This window comes from Myxocyprinus asiaticus, chromosome 31 (genome assembly GCF_019703515.2).
Source record: "Myxocyprinus asiaticus isolate MX2 ecotype Aquarium Trade chromosome 31, UBuf_Myxa_2, whole genome shotgun sequence".
In the NCBI taxonomy this organism is placed as follows: domain Eukaryota; kingdom Metazoa; phylum Chordata; class Actinopteri; order Cypriniformes; family Catostomidae; genus Myxocyprinus; species Myxocyprinus asiaticus.
Window position 1 is genome coordinate 31,139,491 of NC_059374.1, and position 13,607 is coordinate 31,153,097.

At 35.9% G+C, this 13,607-nt stretch overlaps 1 protein-coding gene across 1 annotated transcript in view; it reads left to right on the forward strand.

Annotated features, from left to right (window-relative positions):
* LOC127421750 (serine/threonine-protein kinase NLK-like) overlaps positions 1-8,267 on the forward strand; it is a 105,978-nt gene extending 97,711 nt beyond the window's left edge. Inside the window, exons 9-11 of the mRNA XM_051664836.1 lie at positions 149-347; positions 2,495-2,588; positions 5,181-8,267. Coding sequence (XP_051520796.1) covers positions 149-347; positions 2,495-2,588; positions 5,181-5,235 — 348 coding nt within the window. The 3' untranslated portion in view covers positions 5,236-8,267. The remainder of the gene's footprint in view (positions 1-148; positions 348-2,494; positions 2,589-5,180) is intronic.
* Positions 8,268-13,607: the final 5,340 nt, after the last annotated feature.

The window sequence follows — 13,607 nt, forward strand, 5'->3', positions numbered from 1 at the left end:
CCTGTGTAAACACTCCTAGCACAACTTTCTTTTAAAATCACATAATATAAACGTTTGTATAAAAACATAACCGCAAAATTGATTTTATAACAATTTTATTGCATGTTGTAAAAGAAAAGTTCAAGCCAAAATCTGTTCCCCCATACAGTTGAAGCGGATCTCTGCAAAGGACGCCCTGGCACACCCGTATCTGGATGAGGGGCGTCTGCGCTACCACACCTGCATGTGCAAATGCTGCTACACCACGTCTTCTGGCCGCGTCTACACCAATGACTTCGAGCCCATCACCAACCCCAAGTTTGACGACGGCTTCGAGAAAAATCTGACGTCAGTACGGCAAGTCAAAGGTGAGTCCACCATCTGCCACAAACAAGCGCTCCTCTGTTCTGTCAATAAAGATTAATTCAAAGTGGGCCTGGGTAGCTCAGCAAGTAAAGACACTGACTACCACACCTGGAGTTGCAATCCAGGGCGTGCTGAGTGCCTACAGTCAGGCTTCCTAAGCAACCAATTGGCCCGGTTGTTAGGGTGGGTAGGGTCACGTTGGGTTAACCTCTTCGTGGTTGCTATAATGTGGTTCTCGCTCTCGGTGGAGTGTGTGGTGAGTTGTGCGTGGATGCCGCAGAGAATAGCGTGAAGCCTTCACACGCGCTAGGTCTCCGTGGTAACGCGCTCAACAAGCCACGTGATAAGATGTGCGGATTGACGTCTCAGATGCAGAGGCAACTGAGATTTGTCCTCCGCCACCCAGATTGAGACGAGTCACTATGCCACCACGAGGAATTAGAGCGCATTGAGAATTGGGCATTCCAAATTGGGGAGAAAAATGAAATAAAATAAAGATTATTTCAAATCTATTACATGTTAGTACATATTTAAAGGGATAGTTCACCCATAAATGAAAATTCTGTCATCGTTTACTCACCCTCATGTCATTCCAAATCCTTAAGACTTTTTTTACTTTGTAGAACACAAATGGAGATATTTGGTAGAATGACAGCCTCAATCACCATTTCCTTTAATTGTATGGCGAAAAAAATCAATGAATGTAAATGGTGACTGAGATTAACATTTTGCCTAACATTTTGTGTTCCATGGAAGCAAGACATTCATTAGTGTTTGAAATAACATGAGGGTGAGTACAAATTACAGAATTACATTTTTGAGTGAACTGTCTCTTTAAGAGAGATGAAGGTCTTAATTGAATTGGACCTATTTAAGAGCATGCATTCGTCATGCCACTGCGTGTTAATCAGAAGTCTTGCTGTGCCCCTCCTTCTCCCATTCCCCTGCTGCTTCTGTTGTTTTGGTCCCTTGTTTTCATCCTTCATTTGGGGCCCCTGGATCTGTGCTTGCCTTCCACTGTCAGTGGGTATTAGTGAGAGTCTGTCAGTGAAGCAGGCTTACTGTGCTGTGAGCTGAAAATAACCATGCCCTTCACCCTCCTCTTCCTCTATCCTGTGTGCAACGTGTTTCCACTGATGGATTAGTCAGTGCGGATGGAACCGACCGGCTGGAGACTTAAAGAGCTTTAGGATAGGCAGCCGTGTTTGGAACACGAGGGGAACCCCTCTCGCATCGACACACGAGGAGCATCTACGTTGCCCAAGCTAGTTCAAAAGTCTCTTCTAAAGTTCACTGCTAGTGTGTTGAAGAAGAGTTTTAGAAGATACAGTTTGCTGGCAGTATCTTCCATTTAAGATCTATCCAGCAAAAGCCTATAAATTTACTGCTAGAATAAAACAGCAGGGATCTTCACTGAGCCATTCATTGATTCATTCATAATGCGGAGTTGCCCTAAAAAATGAATGGACTTTTAGACCAAAGTTCAGAAGGCACATACAGTATCAAATCCTGCCAATCACAACAGTAAAGATTGCTGTAAATGGCTGCTTACCTCAATCCTGTGACAATTCCTCTAGCATTACTCCACCACACCAACTCCACCTTTGTTCTCTATTACTAATTAAAGGTTAATTGTGTATTTTTTTTTTTTTTTTTTTTTTTGCCACTAGTGGCACCAAGTGGAATTACACAAATAATGATTGTTTTCAATCAGGTTTTTCAAACACTCCCCTCACCTTCCATTGGTCAGCCAAACAGATAGTCCCACCCCAAACTCAGTCCATTGGTTCAATTAATGTTGCTGTGTCAAGCAGGTGAAGATGCTTAAACAAAAGAAGCAATGTTCTGATAGCGCCACACTGTTTACATTTTTTCAGGGAAAGCAACCTACAAATGGCTTATTTATAGTTGTCTATCCAGATTTGGTTAGGATATGATGCAGTATTTTAACATTTGAAAAAATGACACAATACCTTGATGATCAAGAAGGGGAATTTTAAACTTAAGTTTCAAGATCCCTTCCAAAGCGATTTGCAAACAAAACCTGTTTACCTACAGTGTATCCCTCGTCAAGATTACATGAACATCTAACCTTGTAAAGCTAATTATTTCTTATTTCTCAACATCCGTCCTATTTTTCTTTGCACAGAGATCATTCATCAGTTCATCCTGGAGCAGCAGAAGGGGAATCGGGTACCGCTCTGTATCAACCCCCAGTCTGCTGCCTTCAAAAGCTTTATCAGGTGAGGGTGCCATTCACTTTATATACTATTCTCATTTATGGGTGAATCTCATAAGACGAGCAAGCAACCCTTGCTTGTCAAATGTCAAATGTTACATTTCAATCCAAAAACCAAAAGAAAAACTAAGCCTGTTATAGGAAAATTATACGGAGTCCATTAGAGGACAGGGCGGGATTTTTTTCTTCTTAAATAGCAATAAGTTTTGCATACACTCGCAATAATTTTGCGTTCCCTTGTAATAAATTTACCAAGGTGTTACTATTGTAACCATATTTTAACCTTGACATTCATAGTAAATCATAGTAATAATAAAGGAAAAAGAAAACTATGGTAATGAAAATAATAATTTTGTGGTTATTATTATTATTTGTGGGTATTTGTAGTAAAACCATAGTAACCACAAGAATTACCATGGTTAATCTATAATAAAACCATGGTTACTATTTGGATACAGTATACTTATATTTTTGCCAAAAACAAAAAAAACATGGTTACTTAACTCACTTACACTACCGGTCAAAAGTTTTGAAACACTTGACTGAAATGTTTCTCATGATCTTAAAAATCTTTTGATCTGAAGGCGTATGCTTAAATGTTTGAAATGAGTTCTGTAGACAAAAATATAATTGTGCCACCATATTAATTTATTTCATTATAAATCTAAAATTTAAATAAAAACAAGTTTTTGAAATTGATGACTTGGACCAAATAATAAAGAAAAGCAGCTAATAAGTGCCCAACATAGATGGGAACTCCTTCAATACTGTTTAAAAAGCATCCCAGGGTGATAACTCAAGAAGATGTTTGAGAAAATGTCAAGAGTACATGTCTGCAAATTCTAGGCAAAGGGTGACTACTTTGAAGATGCTAAAATATAACACAGTTTTGATTTATTTTGGATTTTGTTTAGTCATAACATAATTCCCATAGTTCCATTTCCGTTTTGATGACTACTATTATTCTAAAATGTGAAGGGAAAAAAATTACAATAAAGAATGAGTAAGTGTTTCAAAACTTTTGACCGGATTTTGTAGTTACTAGTTACTTACGTAGTTACTACAATATTACTATAGTAAAACCATGGTTCTGTAAAAAAACAAAAACAAAACATGGTTAGCCTACAACAGACATGGTTACTACAATATTACTATAGAAAAATGATTTCTGCCAAAAACTATGATTACTGTAGTCTACAATATTACAACAGTAAAACCATAGTTAAACTATGGTATTTGTATAGTAAAACCATAACCACAAAATTGTGATTTTTATTACCATACTTTTGAGTTTTTCTGTATTATCATTATGGTTTCACAACGAATATCATGATTGAAATATGGTAATTGTGTAGAACCATGGTAAATTTATTGCTAGGGCATGCAGAACTTATTGCAAGGGAAAGCAAAACGTATTGCAAAGGAACGCAAAATGTATTGTGAGGGAACGCAAACAATTGCTAAAGAACGCAAAAATTCCCTGTAAGATTGAGATTATTTTGCATTGTGACATTTTTGTGACAGTTAAGCACATTTCCCCACACCAAAATTCTATTTACTGTAACATATTAATAAAAATCATCTTGGCTGTGCACAAAATAAAATTAAAATTAATCAAGATAAATTAATTTAGTGCAACAAATACTACTATGATTTTACAATTTAAAGAAGTATTTAAATTTTGTGTATTTTTATTTTTTTCTTGCTACACTGACAGATATTTAATTTTGTTTGAAAGTGCCATATACTGTATAGGCTATTCTATATAAATGCTTTAAAATCAAGCGATAATATACTGTATTATGCCATTTTACTTAAAAGGTAAATTTAGCTTGTTTTAAGGATGTTTTTGATATTTCTACAGCAAAAGGAGAAAAAGATATTGTTATAAGGGCTGCACAATTAATAATCATGAATAATTGAGAATACAGTTATAGCTGCCACAATGAACTAATAATAAAAAGTGTCAGTTACAGCATTCCATTGAAGTATACTCCCATTGTGCAAAAAAATCTATTTGTAATATGCTTTTTGCAGCAGTGGATCATTAACCAATCATAGACATGTCCATTGCTCTGTGTAAACTTTTGCTTTTCATGTTGCTAAGAGGGCCGAAGTAATGTTGACTGTTTAGGCACTGTCTTGATTTTCTGATGTATAAAAACACCAATAAAGTAATTTAGGAACAGTTCTCAGCTTGTTTTGGATGTGTAGCCTACATAAAGAATATGACATGCAGATTTCCCAGACTAAATGAGTATTTGATGTAAATACAGTTGGTCGAAATTAATCGTAATTAAAATATCAAGGGAAATAATCTATATTATGATTTTTGTCATAATCGTGCAGCCCTACTTGTTTGATGTTTAAATTTAATCTGTTAATATTTAGGCAGACTTGTATTGAGAATTGTCTTATTACACTAGTATTTTATCAGCTACTTTAACTTTTGGTATTGTGGAATACCTAGTGGTAACAAAAACTATCATACAAACACTGCAGTTATTGCTTAGTCGCAACACCTCAACACTAGATGGAGACATCTGCCTATCCTTAAAGCAAGACATAACAGTCCTCTATTTCTCTCTCTCCACAGCTCGACAGTAGCTCAGCCCTCTGAGATGCCTCCATCTCCTCTGGTTTGGGAGTAGCTGAGTATGGCCATAAAGATGATGTCGAAAATAACAGTGGTAGTGGACACCCCTCCCGCGCCCACACCCCCTGGACTACTGACCCACAGGCCTCCCCAAACCTGCGTAGCATTTCACTGGAGTCTAGGACTAGCCATGACGCTGATGTGTGTGTGTACTGTAAGACTTAGAAAATTCAGTTTTATCAAAGCAACCACTGCTGATCGAATTCAAAGCGGGACACGGGAAGGGTGGGGGTGATCTCGGGGTGGTTTGTCCGTACAGTAGAAGCATACCCACTGCTCTGTAGTTGTATACTGAAGGTTTGTTAAGATGCACACTTACAAACCCATACCCTAAGCAGACGAAGTCGACCCCTGTGGACTTGAATGTATTTTAAACACCAGGGCGGCAACCTCTGCACGGCATTTCTGAAGGAAAACGCATCACTTCTGAGTGTGTGCGTGAGTAAGCATGCTTTATTTATTAATGGAAAGAGGAAGCCGCGTGCAGTGCTTCATGTAGAATGGAAAAGAAGGCGACTTTCTCTGCTTCTCTCTCTTTTTCACTCACGCTAGCACCTTACTAAGAACTGTGACCACTCGTTCAGCTAGAGTGAGTGCATTTATTTCCTTTAACAGTAGTGTGAATGTTGATTTTATGATTTCCTTCCATTTTCACTTTTGTCTATGCTTTTCCTTTGTCTATCCATATATCTTTGTTTGTTTGTATCTCGCTTTCTGTCTCACTTTCGCTCTCATAAGAGAACTTTTTGTCAGTAAAAGTCAGTATTCCTTAGTGCAACACTTTGCAGAGGTACTGATAAGCAGGCGTCTTGTAGTACTCCTGAACGTAGATATGTTGTGTCAGTATTTAGTCCTTTGGGGTAACTGAACGGCACAGCAATTTAAAAGCGTCAATGATCCAAAGCGTGAGATTGGCCTGAGGCGAAATGCACAACTTGCTGTCTGCTTAAAAAGGGTTTATCCATTTAAGTCCATCTTCGTGTCCAGCCTACTGTATAGGCAAAGAGCGTGTCGATAAGTCTTGCAAGTGTTTGTCTCCTACTGAGACTGAATAAACGAATAGTGTGTAACAACATGTAATACATAGATATGGGGACGTCAGTATGTTTGTTTGATGACCTTTGACCTGTACCCGCTATCCCTGCAGGAGTACCCAGGACATACAGCATGCAGATAATTGAAACCAAATTAAAAACAAAGTAAAACAAAGACTGAAAAAAGCAAAGATTACTCAAGGAAATTTAGATAAATCATTCCATAATAACAATGGTACATTACCAAACTTTGTCTCTTAATGGGATAGTTTACCCAAAAATAATAATTCTGTCATTTGTTCAACCTTATGTTTTTTCAAACCTGCATAGCTGACTTTCTTCCTTGGGACACAAAAGATGGCATCAGTTACCTTTCACTTTTATTTGCATAGAAAAAGATGAAATGAAAGTGAAACGTTTGTATTCCGGGGTGGAAAGAAAGTCATACAGGATTAAAATAACTTGTGGATGAGTAAATGATGACCGAATGTTAATTTTTGGGTGAACTATCCCTTTAAGACAAGTGTAGAACACCATTGTTTGAATGCATGTATGGACCCTGTGCATGTTTTTAACTGACTGTGGCATCACAATAGTGATCCTGTTTATGTCAGTTCAGTGTCTTCTTTGACCCCCAAAGCCCTTTTCTGTTGAAGAACTAATGCAGATTGTGAATCTGAAAAGGAACGATAGTATATGTTGTGGGTCTTGAAAGCAATTGGAGTAGTTTCACTGTAACATGCATATATTTCCCACATTACTTTCCGCACTCAAGCTTAAAAAATCTAAATGGAAATATTTAATATATTTTTAGAGAATTATTTTTATTTCTTCCTCAATGTGCTATGGCATGCTTTCCCATAATCCACTTGAGTACGGTATTAAATAAGTGAGTAGCAGGTAGATTTCAACAGAAATTAAAAATCTACAAAAAAAAGATTGTACAAGAAATCGCCATACACACACACACAAAACAATGTAATACTGCTGTATAGAAGTTGAATTAGCCTGCACATTTTTTAGGGCTGTGAAATTTTATTTTATTTTTTGAGACTTGCATATAATTGTACATATTTTTTCTCTCTCTGTTTTCTTTTATTTCCCCACTGCAATAGAGAGTCTAGACAAAGAAGTACTCCAAATCAGTATAAATACAAAAACAAACAAAAAACACATAACCAATTATGTTAATTGTGTCTTGTGTGCTGCAGAGCTGTGGATATGAGTATTGAAGTAGTTTTTTTTTTTTAGTTTTTTTATTAATATTATTAATTATTAATTTCCTTTAAAGAAACACTGAACTGTTTGTCTATATGTATATAATGGATTCACTTTGTTGGTCTCTACCTCTTGAGCTCAATGACTTGGTTGTTTACCTCCACGCTTTTATTTTTATGTGGAGATTTAAAACTTGAATGTCCCTTCCGACTTTTATATTCCTATCAAACCCTGTATAAAGAAATCAAAGTCATTAAAATTGCAATTGGTTGGAGTTGATTTCCATCATCATATCCTTGTATAAACTACCATGTTTTCACCCCAGTGTTTTCTGACTGTTAGATCACAAAGCATATTTGTCCTTGGAGACAAGTCAAGTCACAATGATTAACATAGTATACTTCACAGAGAAAAGTTGAACGACAGAAAAGTACAATTACGTGGCAATGCTAGAACACAAGAAGCGATAATGTGTGGATTCAAAGAGAGCAAGCTCGATCGGGCCAAACCGGAAAGGTACTAGCTTAGCTGTCGAGTTTTTATAAGAAGTTTGAAGTTTATACTCAGAGTTAATGGTATTTGAATACATTTTATGACATATATGACTATAATATAAAGTTTGCATTCGATGACCTGAAAGCAAAGGAGGTGATTCTTAGGGACTGGAAAGGACTCTGTGGATGTGTTCTGTGTTTGAAAAATCACCGGTCTTGTTTCAGAGTGTAGATTTGAAGTATAGTGGTGAAGCTCATTAAATGTTGACATTTAAAACAAATTGCTGCTTCTGTCCTTATTTTACTCACAAATTCAGCCATGTGTAAATGTATTTATTCTGTACTGCATCTAAAAACAATATTTCCAAGAAAACAACATTAGATGATAGATAAGAATAGGGTAGGAAAAATTTAAGAACACCCTGAAGAGTTACTTAAAGGCATAGTTCACCCAAAAATGAAAATTCTCTCATCTTTTACTCACCCTCATGCTATCCCAAATGCGTATGACTTTCTTCTGCAGAACACAAACGAAGATTTTTAAAAGTATATCTCAGCTCTGTTGGTCCTTTCAATGCAAGTGAGTGGTGGCCAGAAATCTGAAGGTCCAAAAAGCAGATAAAAGCAGCATAAAAGTAACCCATAAGAATCCAGTGGTCAAATCCATATTTTCAGAAGTGATGTGATATGTGAGAAACAGATCAATATTTAATTCCTTTAACTATAAATCTCCATTTTCACTTTCAGATGTGAAAGTGAAACTAAACAGGTGCCACATGTGACTATCAGATGTGAAAGTGGAGATTTATGGGGGAAAAAAAAGAACCTAAATATTTATCTGTTTCTCACCCAAATTATCATATTGCTTTTGAAGATATGGATTTAACCACTGGAGTTTTATGGATTACTTTTATGCTGATTTTATGTGATATTTATGCGAACATTCACTTGCATTGTGAGGACCTACAGAGCTGAGATATTCTTCTAAAAATCTTCATTTGTGTTCAGCAGAATAAAGAAAGTCATACACATCTGGGATGGCATGAGGGTGAGTAAATAAGAGAATTTTCATTTTTGTGTGAACTATTCCTTTAAGAAATTAAAACAAAACAAATATGGACATGTTTATTGGTTGATTTAAGATATCTTTTAACCTAGTCAGGTTCCTTTTAAGCTTCGCTAGTGTTAATACAAGAAAGACAACATGTTCCTCTGTGTTGCTGCAAATAAACATGAGCACTGAGATCTAATCAAGATGTGACTGTGCAAAAACAAAGTTTCTTTATGTGATTTTTTTTTTTTTACTTTTTTACTCACAAGATGTAAGATCATGATACAGGTGTGCTATTTTATTAGGCATAATATTAATTAGCATGTCACCAAGTGCACCATTAAAGCACGTACAGTATCATAAAAGTAGTTTATATGACTGATGCTGTATTCCAAGTCTTCTAAAGCTATTTGATAGGTTTGTGTGTGGAACAAATCTAAATCTAAGTCGTTCACTTAATAAAACCTCAGCCAAAGCAGCCTGTTCCTCACAAAATGTCTTCAGAAGATTTGCACAAGTCACTTGGACTAATTTTATGTTGTTTTGTTTATTGAAGTTTGACAGGCATGGTCTCTGTGAATTGTTGTATGGCTATAGCTGAATGAAAATTCTTCAGAAAATTCAACTTTTGTGTTTCACAGAAAAATATCTGTATATGGGTTTGGAACGAGATGAGTAAATAATGACAGGGTGTTTGTTTTTTGCTTTGTTTTTTTACTATTCCTTAATGACAATAATGTCAGATATCCTTTTACCAAGGACATTCTGAAAAACCAGACATGTTTTAGGAGTAATGCTTACGTAGGCCAAAACTAACAGACAGATATCATTTTGTAGGTTAATGTTATACACAGTATAAAGATGCCATAGCAAATGCCGTTTGTGTGTCAATCAAATTTTGAATGTTTCTTGAATATCTGACCTAGTGGGAGAAAAAGTGAAAAGAAAAACATATAGACGGAACAACATTCTTTAATATCACCTATCAGCCCGCATACCATGAAAAAAGAAGGCTAACAGAGCTATCTTTTGTTTAAAGGTCAGGTGTGTAGATTCTGTTTTTGTATTTGCCAGATGTATGCTATGTGGTTGATATTTTTAATTTCATGAAAGCACTTATCGCTGATGCATGGGGAATTCTTCATGTGTGCATGTACACATTGTGTGCACACATCAAGAATGACTTTGATGCTGTTGGGCTTTTCCGTCTTAAACAATGGGAGCTTTCACTGGAGTCTTCAGGAGAAATGAGAGGATTGTAGGCCGCCATCTGGACGCTGCACTGACGCCATGTACAAACAGTGAGGACAACTGGTATTCAGCACCTCTCATTTGAGTTAAAGTTCACAGGACAAAAATACACTGTAAGCCAGGACAAGTCCATTTAACTTAAAAATGTTATGGAAACTTGTTGCCCTAAAAAAGTAACATTTTCCATTGTTAAAAAGTTGGGTTGACTCAACGTAACTTAGTTGTGTTATCTTTGCTTTGACTCAAGTTATATTGACATAAAAATATACAAATTTTAACTAAAGAAGTCTTGTTGAGACAACAGATAAAACAATTGAAAATCTGTTTGATTTCAGCAATACAGACAATACCTGTTTTGTTCAAATAACAAATATAATTGATAAAACTTATGTTTAAAATGTTTTTGCACTTTATCTACTTCAGTACACATTGAGGCATTCACATATTGCAAAGTAAACACAGTGTGTGATAATTAGTGAGGGAGGCACATATACCTATATACACTTGACACACACACCTCAGTAATGGTGACAATCCACAAACAACATTAAGTAAAAAGATGAGCTCTGAACATCATCACACAACTATTAACTAAAAGTGATGACAAAAAACAAGAACAACAGCACAGATAAAGTTTGCAAACAATAAGCCTATAACAATAACACTAACCAAACAAATATATTCATGCTGCAATGCATGGGATCTGGCAAATCAGCAACATTGTTCAATATTAAATATTTTGTTTAGACAAATTTGTTTAGCTAGATGGGACAAATTTAAGGTGATATTGTTTTGATTCGAAGTCATTTACATTTTGATTCAGAGTTAACTGACACCAATTTTAATTGACTCAACATATGCTGATTTGGCAGATGTGCTTGATAATTCAACTTAAGCATACAAATTGATTCAAATAGAATGGACTAAAACAACTTAGATAAATTGAATTAAAATATTCCAGTAAAATGAGAGAAATCATTAAAACCTTCCACCTAACTCAAAACACTTACATAATAGAGGTTATATGTCAGGATTTATGTGAAGTATATAGTTAAATAGTCAACAGGCACTTTATCATTAGTAGAATTTAAAATAATAATCATGGCCATAACATATTAAAGTATTATTGAATAGAGTCTAAAGTATTTATTTATTTATTTATTGCCTAAAGAACCCGTTTGTGTCAAAACACATCTTCTAAATAGGTTCTAACCTAAGAATATTTGCCAGAAAGGTTCATTGGAGCTGAATAAAAAACCCTCAGGTTCTACTGTATATACAGTAGAACCATCCGGAAACCTTTTTTCATGTGTATGGTGTGTGCTAGGTCAAGAGTCCTTGGGTTACTGTATGTTGGGTTACTCTGTGTTAAGACTCAAAGCAATAGTATCAATTCAGCTCCAATTTTATGAATCATATACAGTTAAAAAGACAGTGAGCTTCTGAGATTTCATTATTTTGAATGGTGTCACATTTGCTTGCACAAGTTCCCCTTGCTCTAAAATGGAAAACTGACTATCATTAGAGAAGTTTTATCATGTGCTTTATTTATAAATGATGTAAGATTTATTTGTTTAAAGAGAGTGTCTTTGATAACCACCACATCAACATTTGTCACATTAGTAAGTTCTGCATTTTGAAATGAAAGCACATGTCAGCAGCTGCTTGTCTTAGTAGAGAGATAAATAGCAAATTAAGAAATTATATTTTTACATTTACATTGATGCATTTGGCAGATGCTTTTATCCAAAATGACTTACAGTGCATTCAAGGTATACATTTTATCAGTTTGTACATACCTGTGTTTTTCATAAAGAAAATGAAGGCCATTTTAGGAGCATAAAGATTATTTGCATTGTGACATTATTTTCAAAAAGCAAAATTCTCTTAAATTATCAGATAATGCATCAATGCATTATCTGATAATTTAAGAGAATTTTGCTTTACACTAGATCTACAGTAGTTTGTTTCTCTGATTTTCATCGATGATGATTAGATTCTAATTACTGTAAAACAGCAATGCTCAGTTGTCATGAAATAATGTCACAACTATTGAATTAATGGAAAAAAGCCTAAAGGGTTAAATAGGGTTAGAAATGTGTCCTTTTGTGTTCTAGGGAAGGAAGAAAGTCATGAGGGTAAATGATGACAGAATTTTTGTTTTTTGGTGGACAGTATCCCTTTAATTATTCTTAAAATTGTCTCAATTTTCTTTATGCAATTATCTTTTTTCCTCTGTTGATTTTGAGGAGAGATATGGCTGAAACATGTTTTTGACAAGCAAGTAGTTAGAGTCACCCAGTTAAACAGTATGCACACTGAGCGCGAATGTGCAATGTACAGAAAAACCACCTGCCTAATATTGTGTAGGTCCCCTTCCTGCCGCCAAAACAGCGCCAACCCGCGTCTCAGAATAGCATTCTGAGATGCTATTCTTCTCACCACAATTGTACAGAGCGATTATCTGATTTACTTTAGACTTTGTCTGTTCCAACCAGTCTTTGTTGACCTCTCTCATCAATAAGGCATTTCCGTCCACAGAACTGCCGCTCATTGGATGGTTTTTGTTTTTGGCACCATTCTGAATAAACTCTAGAGACTGTTGTGTGTGAAAATCCCAGGAGATCAGCAGTTACAGAAATACTCAAACCAGCCCATTTGGCACCAACAATCATGCCACGGTCAAAATCACTGAGATCAAATTTTTTCTCCATTCTGCTGGTTGATGTGAACATTAACTGAAGCTCATGGTCCGTATCTGCATGATTTTATGCACTGCACTACTGCCACACGATTGGCTGTTGGTGCCAGACGGGCTGGTTTGAGTATTTCTGTAACTGCTGATCTCCTGGGATTTTCACACACAATAGTCTCTAGAATTTACTCAGAATGGTGCCAAAAACAAAAACATCCAGTGAGCTGCAGTTCTGTGGACGGAAATGCCTTGTTGATAAGAGAGGTCAACAGAGAATGACCAGACTGGTTTGAACTGACAAAGTCTACTGTAACTCAGATAACCACTCTGTACAATTGTGGTGAGAAGAATATAATCTCAGAATGCTATTCTGAGATGAGGGTTGGCGCTATTTTGGTGGCACGAGGGGGACCTACACAATATTAGGCAGGTGGTTTTAATGTTGTGGCTGATCGGTGTATATACAAAACACAACACAATCTAACGTGTGCAGGTGCAATAGAATCAACCCCTGTATGTAAATCGAGTTCTTTAAAAAACTGAAAAACTGCTGTGAGTGATTTTTCTGTTCATTCTAGTCTTGAAAGTACCTGGGACTTTTAATATGAAAAGTTGACAGCAGGA